At 37.0% G+C, this 11,758-nt stretch overlaps 1 protein-coding gene across 1 annotated transcript in view; it reads right to left on the reverse strand.

Moving 5' to 3' along the window:
- Positions 1 to 2,053: 2,053 nt before the first annotated feature.
- The window catches only part of ZC3H12C (zinc finger CCCH-type containing 12C), a gene marked incomplete at its 5' end in the record, with an annotated part of 83,250 nt that continues 73,545 nt past the window's right edge, over positions 2,054 to 11,758 (reverse strand). Inside the window, 2 exons of the mRNA XM_017883005.1 lie at positions 2,054 to 9,535; positions 10,492 to 10,598. Of these exons, the coding sequence (XP_017738494.1) occupies positions 8,139 to 9,535; positions 10,492 to 10,598 (1,504 nt within the window). The remainder of the gene's footprint in view (positions 9,536 to 10,491; positions 10,599 to 11,758) is intronic.

The following is an 11,758-nucleotide window of genomic DNA, read 5'->3' on the forward strand; positions in this document are numbered from 1 at the left end:
TTTTACTTGTTTCAACTCATTTAGTCTTAACAACCCTTGGAGATGGGGGCAATTATTACTCTGTTTAGAAATTTGCCAGTCTGCTACATGTATGATGTGTGGAGCTGGGACGTGTACTCTTAATCCAAGGCTGATGACTGCACCTAGAGAGAAATACATTTTTTAAAAGGTTATTTTAAAAATCTTTAAAAAGGGAAACCTTTAAAATGTTAAAAAAAAATTAAAATCCTTTAAAAACACAAACATGAAAACCATTAACTAAAACAGCAACAGAGGCTGAGGTGCAAAGCCTAACAAATAAGGATGTTCAACTAATGAGAGACCCGCCTGCAGGCGTTTTGTTTTGAATAAATTCACTATCACAGTTGCTTTTTACCAAACTCCCTTTGTCACATGCCACTTCATTCATCAATGAGTATTAAGCCATTCTTCTCACCCAATGGTATAGGTGGAGAAGAAATAAAGTCCTTACCACAGGTAACACTGTTGCCTAATAGAACGTTCTCCTGGATTCTTGGCTCAGCCTGTGGAAGTACCTGGGGAACTCACACCTAATGCTTATTTTGAATATGCTGACTCCTCTGCCAACAATCAAACATCAATAATCAAATCTGCTGACAGAGCCAAAATAAATGGTTTAAATCCACAAGCTGGCAGTTACACAGCTTACAGTAATCGAGTAGGGGGAGAAAAGAATACTTAACAATGGAAATGGCAATTTTAGAGAACAATAAGAAAAGCAAAGGTCCAAAAAGCAATGTAGGAGGAGAAACCTGCTCCCTGTAGTGGCTTCTCACGCAATGACATAGAACGTCCACATGCTAAATCATGAAGATCACGACAATACGGTGACTGCATCAGAAACAGTATTTCATTAATAGAAAATTATTAGGACAATTGGGTCAGGAAGACGCTGCTGTCTAGAATAGTCGGGATACAGCGAAGATTGCTGTTTTACTTCAGCAAGAATGGGGGGATACGGCATTGTATTTGTTTAAAACTGTCCTTGAGTTATCCTTATGCCCACTGTCATCACCACCATGTAGCTAGTGACAATAAGCCTGTGAGATGGGCATTCTGATCATTTCACAGCTGTGTATGAAAAAGACTCTGAAAGAGAATTTGCCCAAATTTTACATATTGTGTGTCTCATATATATAGTTACCATAGTAATATGTGCAGGACTGAGATTCAAACACAGCCCTGGAGCTCCTGACAGCTGTCTGCAATCTCTCCCAATCTGTGCAGGAATTTCACAGAAGCAGAGCATTTCCCCCACAGTGATCTAAGTTTTCCAGGCTCGACTATTAAAGAGATAAAAATTTCCATTTCTGTTCATTCAAATCTATTCCATTTATTTTTACAAACAAAATCCTTATTCCTGTTGGCTATGTGGCCCTGCACATTCCAGGCCAGCTAAAGAAGTTGAACTCCTTGAAGGGGGATGTGTGGACCCTCATTCTCTGTGCCCCACTACCTGTCAGGGTGTCACGGACATCAGTGCTCAAAGTTTTGCGCATCCTAGTAAATACCACTGCACCAACATGAGTCTTTTCGATACATTATTTTTTTTGAGACGAAGTTCTTGCTCTGTCACCCAGGCTGGAGTGCAGTGGCAGGATCTTGGCTCACTGCAACCTTCTCCTCCCTCAGCCTTCTGAGTAGCTGGGATTACAGGCATGTGCCATGAAGCCCAGCTAATTTTCTTTTTTTTTTTTTTGTATTTTAGTAGAGATGAGATTTCACTATGTTGGCCAGGCTGGTCTCGAACTTTTGACCTCAAGTGATCCGCCTGCCTTGGCCTCCCAAAGTGCTGGGATTACAGGCGTGAGTCACTGCGCTCGGCCCTTTCAATACATTTTAAATCAATTGGCAGCCCTCATAATCAGAAAAGAGGATGTCCGTGCCATCTAGCATTATCTTACAAACTCCTTGGACGAGGTCCTTACCAACAATACTCCTAGCCAGACACCTGATGATACTTCAAAAGCACTGGGAACGAACACTATAATGACAGGTTCAGGAAAAAAAACCACTCTCATCATGCCTTAAGTTATGTCTAGTTGTCTTTGACATTTAATTTCAATTTTCATAGAAATTAATTATGGCTCTAACATTTACATTGATACTGACCATGTGTTTATCTTACACAATGCTCACAATGTTAAGCTCTGAATGCAGGCAAAGTAGAGAAGTATGATGCTTTTATTTATTTAGCATCTATGCTGCCATATGAGATCAATTTCTTCATTAAAGAAAAACAAACCAGCAGAAGAAAAAAGAATTTTTAAATTTTTTTCTCAGTGGCAGAATCACATAGCTGTTTTGATACAGATTTCCAGTAGATCTAAAATACTGCTTTGGGAATTATAAATATTCCATTACAGAAATACACAGAACAGACGATAAATGCAATCACATCAGTTTATCAGATGGTTGCACTGAACATCTTTTACCTCACTTTTCCTATAAGAAAAGTTTGCAGGATCAAATAAAAAATTCTACTAGCAGCATACAACTCTGGTTTGGGAGAAAAAACCCTGAAAGGAAAAGATAAAATCAATAACCTGGTACACTTGCAACGAAATGCTTTGTCTCTGCAGAAGTTTGCATGTTTGTGAATATTTCACATAAGAAATTTATAATTTCAAAAAAACTGAAGGAATTCGAACACATATTCTTCATAAAAAGAAACGTTTGCTTTTCGATGCCTTCTTCCCCTGGAACATAAGCTGCTTTAAGAAAGGTGGCAAAAGCTTTAATGAACAACATTTTGTTATTCATCTGAAATATTTGGACAGAAAATTGACAAATTTGGCATACGGTTCAAGAAGTAAAACATTAGGGATTTTATAAAGCTAAGTTAAAACATGCACATTTTCTACTGCCAAATGGCCAAAACCTTAAATTGTCTTTAAATCTAAAAGACTAAGAATCTTAGGGGAAAAGCCACTTTCTAACATATAACAGTTAACACTGCAACAGGAGTTAATAAGCAGTTAACAAAGTATTAAGGAAAAACAAAGTAACCACTTAAAAAAACAATAAACATTGTTAAAACCCAGAGTTGCATTCCAATTTTAAAAGAAAGTTTAACTATTTAAGTGGATAATGATGTTCATGCTGTTTAAATGTTCTTATGAAAATGATGTTATCGATGCAACAGCCGGTATAAAGCACTGTGAATGAACATGCTCAGCAGCAAGTACTTCCAACGAACTCAGAATTACACATATTATATGAAGAATATCATTCACCAAGGACAGTCCCAAAGCATCTAAAAAACCTAAAGATCTGGACAGACAAAGCAGAGATACATTTTATTTCTTATAAAGAGTTACATTGTAACATGCCACTCACATTATAGCTACAATTATACTAGTCACAAGTTTTAATCTTACAGAATAAAGCTATAGCATGTGAATTACAATATATTTATCTTCTTTAAAACCATTTTTAAAGAATGGCAGATATATCATTTATTAGAAGCCAAAACCAACAGAAAAATGTAACTGGTAAATGCAGCCAAAATGTATTTGTGGCTAATTAAATGCTGCAACAGATTTTTTTGGTCCATGAGGCTATTAAAAAACAAAAGGTTGGTAAGGGATTCCCATTTATCAATAGAAATGAGAAGCTCATGAAAAAATTCAATACATAATAAAACATTTTAACAGAATGCTTTCGTTTTGTGGTTAAGCACAAGAAATATCTCTAATAAATAACAGGTGTAAACAGGTAAAAAACTCAAATGAATTAAGATGCTTTAATATGAATGTCTAACAATCCTCTTTTGAAGGATATCAAAAACTACCAGATTTTCTTTTAATGTCAACTGAAATGCAATTATGATTTCTTCTGTTAACATATACTAGGATTTACTGCTTGAGATCAGCAAACTATGGCCCACAGGCCAAATCTGACCTGCTTCTTGTTTCTGTAAATAAAGTTTTATTGGAACACAGCCACACTCATTTACATGTTATCTGTGGCTGTTCTTACGCTATAAAGCCAGAGATAAGTAGTTTTTACAATGGTATTTTAAGCCCATATGATTCCTGTATTATTTACTATCTGATCCTTTACAGAAAAAATCTACCTCTGCCCTAGGGGGCTAAGATAGTGTATGTTTCTTTACTTTTATTAACACTCTGTTTTCTCTTATTCTAAGGCATGTGTGTAATCCATCTCTTTTTAATACCTCATTTTATTTGTCAGTGTATACCTTGGAAACTTAACATGTTAGCTGAATTACCATCTTTAATATATTTGGAACATAAGCATATGTCCAACCAGAACCTGTTTGATTTCAGGTCACTTGAGAATTCTCCAGGAGTTACATGACAATAAAATGGATGCACTACACACCAACAGAATGGCCAGAAAACTGTACATCTTATTTTATCTTGAATAAGGATGCTGAATAGCAAAAAAAAAAATGAAAACTAAATATAGTTTAAAGTAAATACCATTGTAAATCAGAGGAAAACAGCTTGAGTTTTCAAAACACACACAGACACACACACACACAAACACACACACACCCCCAGAGCCATCCTCCCACCTGTCACAAACAAGAGCTATAACATAAGCAAAGTATATTTGTTTTATAAATATATTACTGTCTATATACATATAGATACATCCATAAGACATGTTAAATAATTATTTGTATAATCAATACTACTTTAAGTTTTTTGTGTACTTTAAGATTACACATTCTATTAAAAATATCAAAATAATTCTTTTAAAATACCAAGAATAAAACCAGTGAAGAATTGCTTTCCATCCAAGTGGTTCTAAATCTTATCATTGGCTGTCCAGACCCCAGACTTGGTCGTTCACAACTCAAAGAAACATAGTTCAATTAGAGAAAAGTTAGCCATCAGAAGCACTCCCCAACCCCTGTTTTAATACCTCATAACAAATACATATTTGTGTGTGTATATATATATATATATAAAATACTCTTCAGTTATATTACATATTCTCATAAATGAATTTTCATAAAAACACAAAGTTCAAGTTTCCACCAGTATCAAATATTTTATACTGGTGTGCATTTCTCCCAAATCTGTAGGTCAATGACAAACTCTTATCAGGATATATAGAGAGATCATAAAAACAAGACTGAAAACGTCTGTATCACATGCAAGAAAGAAGGAAATACCGAGAGCCAGTATTTGGCCAGTTGGGTACTATTCCCTCTGGACAAGACACAGAGACAACAGACTGGCTACTTACTGTGTAAAGTACAGTCAACTGTCAATTATTCAGGGGCAAAATACTCCAATCTGAATCCTTTTTTTTTTTTCGATCAGTTGACCATTTCTGGCAATTTCACTTATTAACACACCTCTCTGGTTATTTCTTAGCAAGTCTGGTAAAAGATTTGGTTAGAGAGAAAGTTTTGGCTAACATGAAGACTTGTGATCAGCTATGGATTTAATTTAATGATGGACTCCTTTGACTTATTGCTTTAGATAAGTAAGAATTTGCTGTACCTAAAGTCTGCCAATTATCTCATTCTACAGCTCTGAACGCAACATTGGTGATTCAAAAAAAGGGGACAAATTGTCCTCTTCACATAAGAAAACTGCTATTTGTAAACTCATAATTAATTACACTGAAGGATTTAGTGTGGGTAGTTCAGAGCTATTCACTTCAGAAGAGGTGGCAGCTGGCTACACTATTTTCCCATAATTTAAAATCCATGAGGCAATGACAAATAGTCAGCTAATAACACAAGAAGGTCAAATTCAAAGTGTCACACACATCTCACCTAAGATCTCATTTAAATAAATGGAGTACAATTTGGCGAATGTTCAAATAAATGGTAAAATGAAGAAAATGGAAGCAAAACCTACATGTATCATTTAAAAGTGATTTCATACTAAAAAAAAGTCTTAGAATATGACTAAAATAAAAGATATTACACATCTGTAACCCTATTTTTGGCACTGAGTTAGCCTCTACATTTAAACTTGGTTTATAGTGACCAACCAAATCAAGGAAACAATTTCACAGGTGAGTAGCGTTGCTCTCAGACAGACACCACTCAGAATGGATTGTGTGGTCTCACCCATATTATTTCTGGGTACAGATGAGTGCCACACTCATTTCAAACACAACAGCAGTAATTGTGTAGAATACCACTTTCCTGAATTAAGTTTGCTGAACACGGTTCAGATTATTGGTTATGTCAATATGCACAATGCCTTTTAGAAGCATTTACTGTATACCCAAATCCTACTTCGTGCAACACACAGTGTCACACAAGTAGTGAAAATGTTATCCTAGTCAAAGGTGCTTGGACATTATTTTCAGGCAGCATTTTACCTTTATTTTAAGTTCACACTAGGTAAGTTTTAGGAGAAAGAAAATGCCAATAAATTTATGTGATGTGTTTTAATATATTATATAAAACTAAGACAAACACTTTTATTTATCTAAATTGTTATTTTATTTTCTAACCTATTCTAGACCTCAATTTTACTTTAAAATTTGTATTTAAATAAGGGATAAAATGTTGCCCAAAAGTCTAATCATAGTTACATACTTGTGTTTTAACTAGATCTACAAATCAAAACAGTTCTTATAGTTAAAAAGATACAATTTGTATCAACAGTAAAAGGTACTTTCTGGTTTTTCAGGGCTTTACTTCAAACTGTAGCATGTAGAATAATCAGAATAGCCAGGGCATCTAAGCAGACTACAGAAAAAGATCTGAATGTGTCTGTTACACAAAGTACAATTCAAAACCTGGAGGCAACCGTCAAGTGATGTCAGTCACACAACTATCTGCCACTGGCTGCAAAATCTGTCTTCTGATCTGCAGAAATGTATTCACCGCTAGCAAAACCCATGACTTGGAAACCAGAAATATCCCTTACTAATACTAGAACAGACCTTAGTCTGTATCTAAAACTACACTATTTGTGGCAAGAATCTGGCCTTAATAATATAACAGGCCCCCCAAGAAAACTACCTCCAGGAAAATGGAAAATATACAATATCTTACAAAAATTTTAAGTTACCATTTACAACTTCTCCATCACCATTTCTATAGTGCAGTATCAAGAAATGTTGCATATCCTCAACACATAAACCCACCTCAGGCCAGCCTTGATAAATAGCAGGAAAGCTAAAGAGTATGTTAAATATAAAAGTTGCATTGTGAATAATTAGATTCATTAAAAACAGGCAAGTGCTGTGAAAGGGTTATTTTATCCAGTATTGTTGTGCCCCAAAACAAAAAGACAGACATATTAAAATACAGGTTAATGGAAATCTAGGAATTCAATTCCACTTCTGCTGTCTAGAAGCACATCACAGCTGGATAACAAAGCTCTAACCTGTCACAGTTACAGCTTTTGCCTTATTCACTTAAAAAAATGGAAACATTTTTTCCATTGATTGCATCTGCTTTCTTTTAAATCAACCATATTAAATTAACTAATTTCTTAACAGAAAAAAATACAAACAAAAATAACACAATGAAAAGTGCCACACTGTAAATCATTCTAATATATATACTGTTACCCATTTCAACATAAAACTGGTAACTTACATTTTGTTTAAAATATAAAGTCAGTGCTGTAGTATATCTTTGTTTCTATAAATAATGATTATAGCACAAAGAAGCCCACTTTCCCCAAATAAAATAACTTAAAAGCTGTAAAAGAGTCTAATTAAGCTTGGCTCGAAAAAACAGTTTGCTAGGTCTAGTCAAATGTCCCACGTTCTGAAGGTATTGTAATTGCTTGCAATTGATAGACAAACACCAAGTTAATAAAACACAAAACAAGGATAAAAAGTGCTGCATATAAACCCCTGATGCACCAAAGATTAATATCAAAGATCACAGATACATCTATTAAATCAGACTGGAAAAATTTCCAGCCAAGGATAGAGCTTTAAAAAGGAAATGTTAAAAAAAAGTTTAAATGTAAAGCAATCCCGTGATACTTCCACCATATGGGGCTATACATACAGATTCCATGATACAGTATTTCACATAAATGGATACTATATAACCTCCTTGCTGAGAAGGAGATCACATGTGCTATTGTAGCAAACCTCCCTCAGCATTTGAGCTGAACAAAAAACTACTAAACACCACAAAGATGCATCATCTTTCAATAACCCAGCTGGGATTTTTCCACTAAAATGGCTGCGGCGAGCTGCTGGGCGTCTGTCATGTGAGGATTCCTTTTCATGACAATTCTCACAAGGTCAGGTGGGAAGATGTTGCACAAATTGATATAAATCTTTTCTCGGTTGTCTTGATACCTGGGGGGATCTTGTGGCACTCCACAGTACGGGATCCGCCAGGCTGGCTCCTGCTGCTCAGGGAGGCTCTGGAAGGTGAACTGCTCATAACACGGCTGCGTGGAGTTATCGGGCAAGGAATAAGTCTGCCGGTACCCATAGGCGTCGATCCCATAACCCGGCCTCTCCCAGCTTCCCAGGCCTTCCTGGCGGGAATAAGGCTTTCTTTGTCGTGAAGGAGAACTATCATAAAGTCGAGAGTCAGAGATGCTGTCTATTCTCGTGGCCACCAAGGACCTCCCTAGGTGTGGTGCCTTAGAGTGTGCTGAACTTGGAGGAGAGGGGTAGTCGCCAGGACAGCTGGACCGGGCGCCCACAGCGGGGTGCTGCAGGTGCAGAGCCAAGTGCGGAAGAGGAGGCTTGTGATGGAACTTTGGTTCTTCGTGACTGTAACTTTGCACTCTGGTTAAGGGGTCGTGGAAATTCTGCAGGAAAGGCTGAGGATTAAGGCGGCTGTGAGGGTGCATGTGTTGACACTTCAAATTCTCCTCTAGCTGTGGGTCGGGGGAGCTGACATAGGACCGGTCATTGTAACCCACGTAGGAGTCACTGCTCCCACAGCTCATGCTCCCTTCACTGCTGCAGTCAGAAGCTACGGAACTTATTCTATAATCTGTGTCTAAGGAGAAACGCCTTTCAGGGCTTCGTGGGCCTGAGAGACTCAGATTTGAGTATGCGTTCAACATGGAATAATATCCAATGTCGACAGGCGAATCACATTTTGGATACTGTTCATAAGGCATTAGCGTTCCGTGATTTTTGGTTGCCATCATCATTGGAGGATATTGTCCCTGTGGTCTTTGATCCTGAGGTGGGAAATGAACTCCAGATGGAAGGCCATTGCTTAAAGATGTAGTGCTTTGGGGTTTTGCAGTAGAAGTAGCCGGGATGCTAACTAAGGAAGGTACAGACCTGGTTTCCAATTTGTTTTTGGTGGGAAGCTTTTCTTCTAGGTCTTGGTAGACTTGAGTCCTTATGCTTGGATCTGATTGCCTCTTTGGAGCACCTCGTTTGACATCAGAAGAGCTATCAGCCTTGGTGCTACAAGGAACACTGTTGCTTTTCACCAGTCCTCCTTCGTTTGCAGTTTTGGCTGCCGTATTTCTAGACATGGCACGGAGTTCATCAGCCACTGACCGCTGTGGCTGGCTGCCCCTTTCAGGATGATAATATTTGCACTTGTGTCCATAGGTACACTTCTTTCCTAAGAAGAGTAAAATTAATTAGGCAAAGGAGCATACCATCAGATCCGGAAAACACAGTTTGGCCCTATGATTTTAACTTGTAGAAGAGACAATGACAGAAATGGGAGCCGTTTTATGTGTCACCCTGTTCTTTACTCTTGAGAAATGTCACTTCTCAGTCTTCTCACTTCCTTACTATCAAGAGCAGTAGGAAGTTGGCCGAATGAGTAACAATCACCTCCAGAACTTTTTTTTTTTTTGGGACAGAGTCTTGCTCTGTCACCCAGGTGGAGGGTAGTGGTATGATCTCAGCTCACCGCAACATCTGCCTCCCGGGTACAAGTAATTCTTATGCCTCAGCCACTTGAGTAGCTGGGATTACAGACATGCGCCCCCACGCCTGGTGAATTTTTTTGTATTTTAAGTAGAGACAGGGTTTTGCCATGTTAGCCAAGCTGGTCTCAACTCCTGGCCTCATGTGATCTGCCCACCTTGGCCTCCCAAACTACTGGGATTACAGGTTTGAGCCACTGCGCCTAGCCACCTCCTGAACTTTTGGCTAATACCTCTGTGTCCTCAACTCCTCCCTGCCTCTTCTCTTCCAGTAGGACTTTATAATTAGGTAGGAAATTCTGTTTTGAAGAGCACAGTGTACTGTTGTAGGGCGATAGAACCATGCTAATCTGATTTGTATCTAGATGAAAAAACTCCAAATTTTTATTCACTTCAAAGCTAACTTCATGTAGAATTAACAGTGTTTTTTGAACCATGTTTTAATATAAGGAAATGCATTTGTATTGAATCCAAACAGGTAAAATAATTCTTTTCATGGCCAAGACATTTTCTGAAATTTAATTGGAATCCAAAGACCTGCATATTATGCCATCCAAAATTTTAAGTGTTTCTTTTTATTAACAAAAGTTTAATAATATATTGTGTTCTAACGGCATATACTCAATATTCATAAGCAACTTACCATATGGACAAGGCTGCTTCTTGTGTTCAGGAACAATAGGTTTCTTCCTCAGAAAATTATCCAGACTGGGGCCATGTCTGCCAAGAGGGTCATCAGGGGGCATGAACCTGTCACAGAGATAATAAAAAAATAATACCTAAGTTGGAAGCTGATAATTTAATTCTAAAAAGAGGACAAAGATTTGTTCACTCTAAGGAATTTTTTTTTGAAATTTTAATCCAAGCGTTTTGATTCAATGTTTACAGAGTAAAAAAGAAATCAGTAAATGAAGTTCTCATTTCTTAATGAAAATTCAACTGTTTCGAGCTCTGAAATTGTATTTGTTTTCATTCAAGTAAGTTTTGAGTTGAGCATGTCCTATTAATTCTTCCTTCCTCTCAGTCTTGGGATTTTGTAAGGGTTTTAGAAAATGATTTCAGTCACACTTTAGGAGTTTCATCAACATAGACCTCATGAAATAGATTGCTGCAGGTGGGGCGAGGCGGAGCAGCTGAGAAGGGAGGGGCTAGAACACAACGGGAAGGTACAAACCTACCGAACACGGGTTAGTGCCAGGCACTTTACACACTACACCATGGCATCCTAACCCTGATCCCATGAAGTATCAGCTCCATTTGACAGACAAGTAAACTTCTCTAATTTAGGTTTAGATAAATTAGGTGATTTTTATCCAATGTCGCATGGCACAGTCGAGATTCAATTATATCTAACTCTGATCTATTCTCTTCCCTATTTGAATACGCTTCTCAACTGAGATAGAAAAAATGCTAAGGAAATAAACCTACTATTTTGGATGGACTAATAAAGAAGAGAAGAATTTATGGCATGAATAATGAAAAGAAGTTATGCTTGAAGAATTCTGCTATTCATTATATCACCATTTGAACTTAAACCCAAGTATTTACCTATAAAATGTGAATAATGGGAATAATGTAAGAACCCTTACGGGAGTGTCAACATGGCTGATTACTAACACTTAGCAAACACAGTGTTCGGTATTATAAAACAATACGGTAACATTACATGTTACAAAACAGAAGCTAAAGTCACTCAATCCCACAATCTTAATACAATTACTTTCCATGTCTGTGTTAGAGTTAAGTCATTTTCATTGTGCACATATCATTTTACATGGCTTTAATCAAACACAAATATGATTTTACACTTTATCTTTTTAACATAAAAAACCTTTCTCATGTTTCTTAATAGCCTTCATAATAATTCTTTTATCTTTTGACACAGAGCTTTCCTGTTTTTTTTTTTTTTT

The sequence above is a fragment of the Rhinopithecus bieti genome, unplaced genomic scaffold (genome assembly GCF_001698545.2).
Source record: "Rhinopithecus bieti isolate Rb0 unplaced genomic scaffold, ASM169854v2 scaffold_11964, whole genome shotgun sequence".
Classification (NCBI taxonomy): Eukaryota; Metazoa; Chordata; class Mammalia; order Primates; family Cercopithecidae; genus Rhinopithecus; species Rhinopithecus bieti.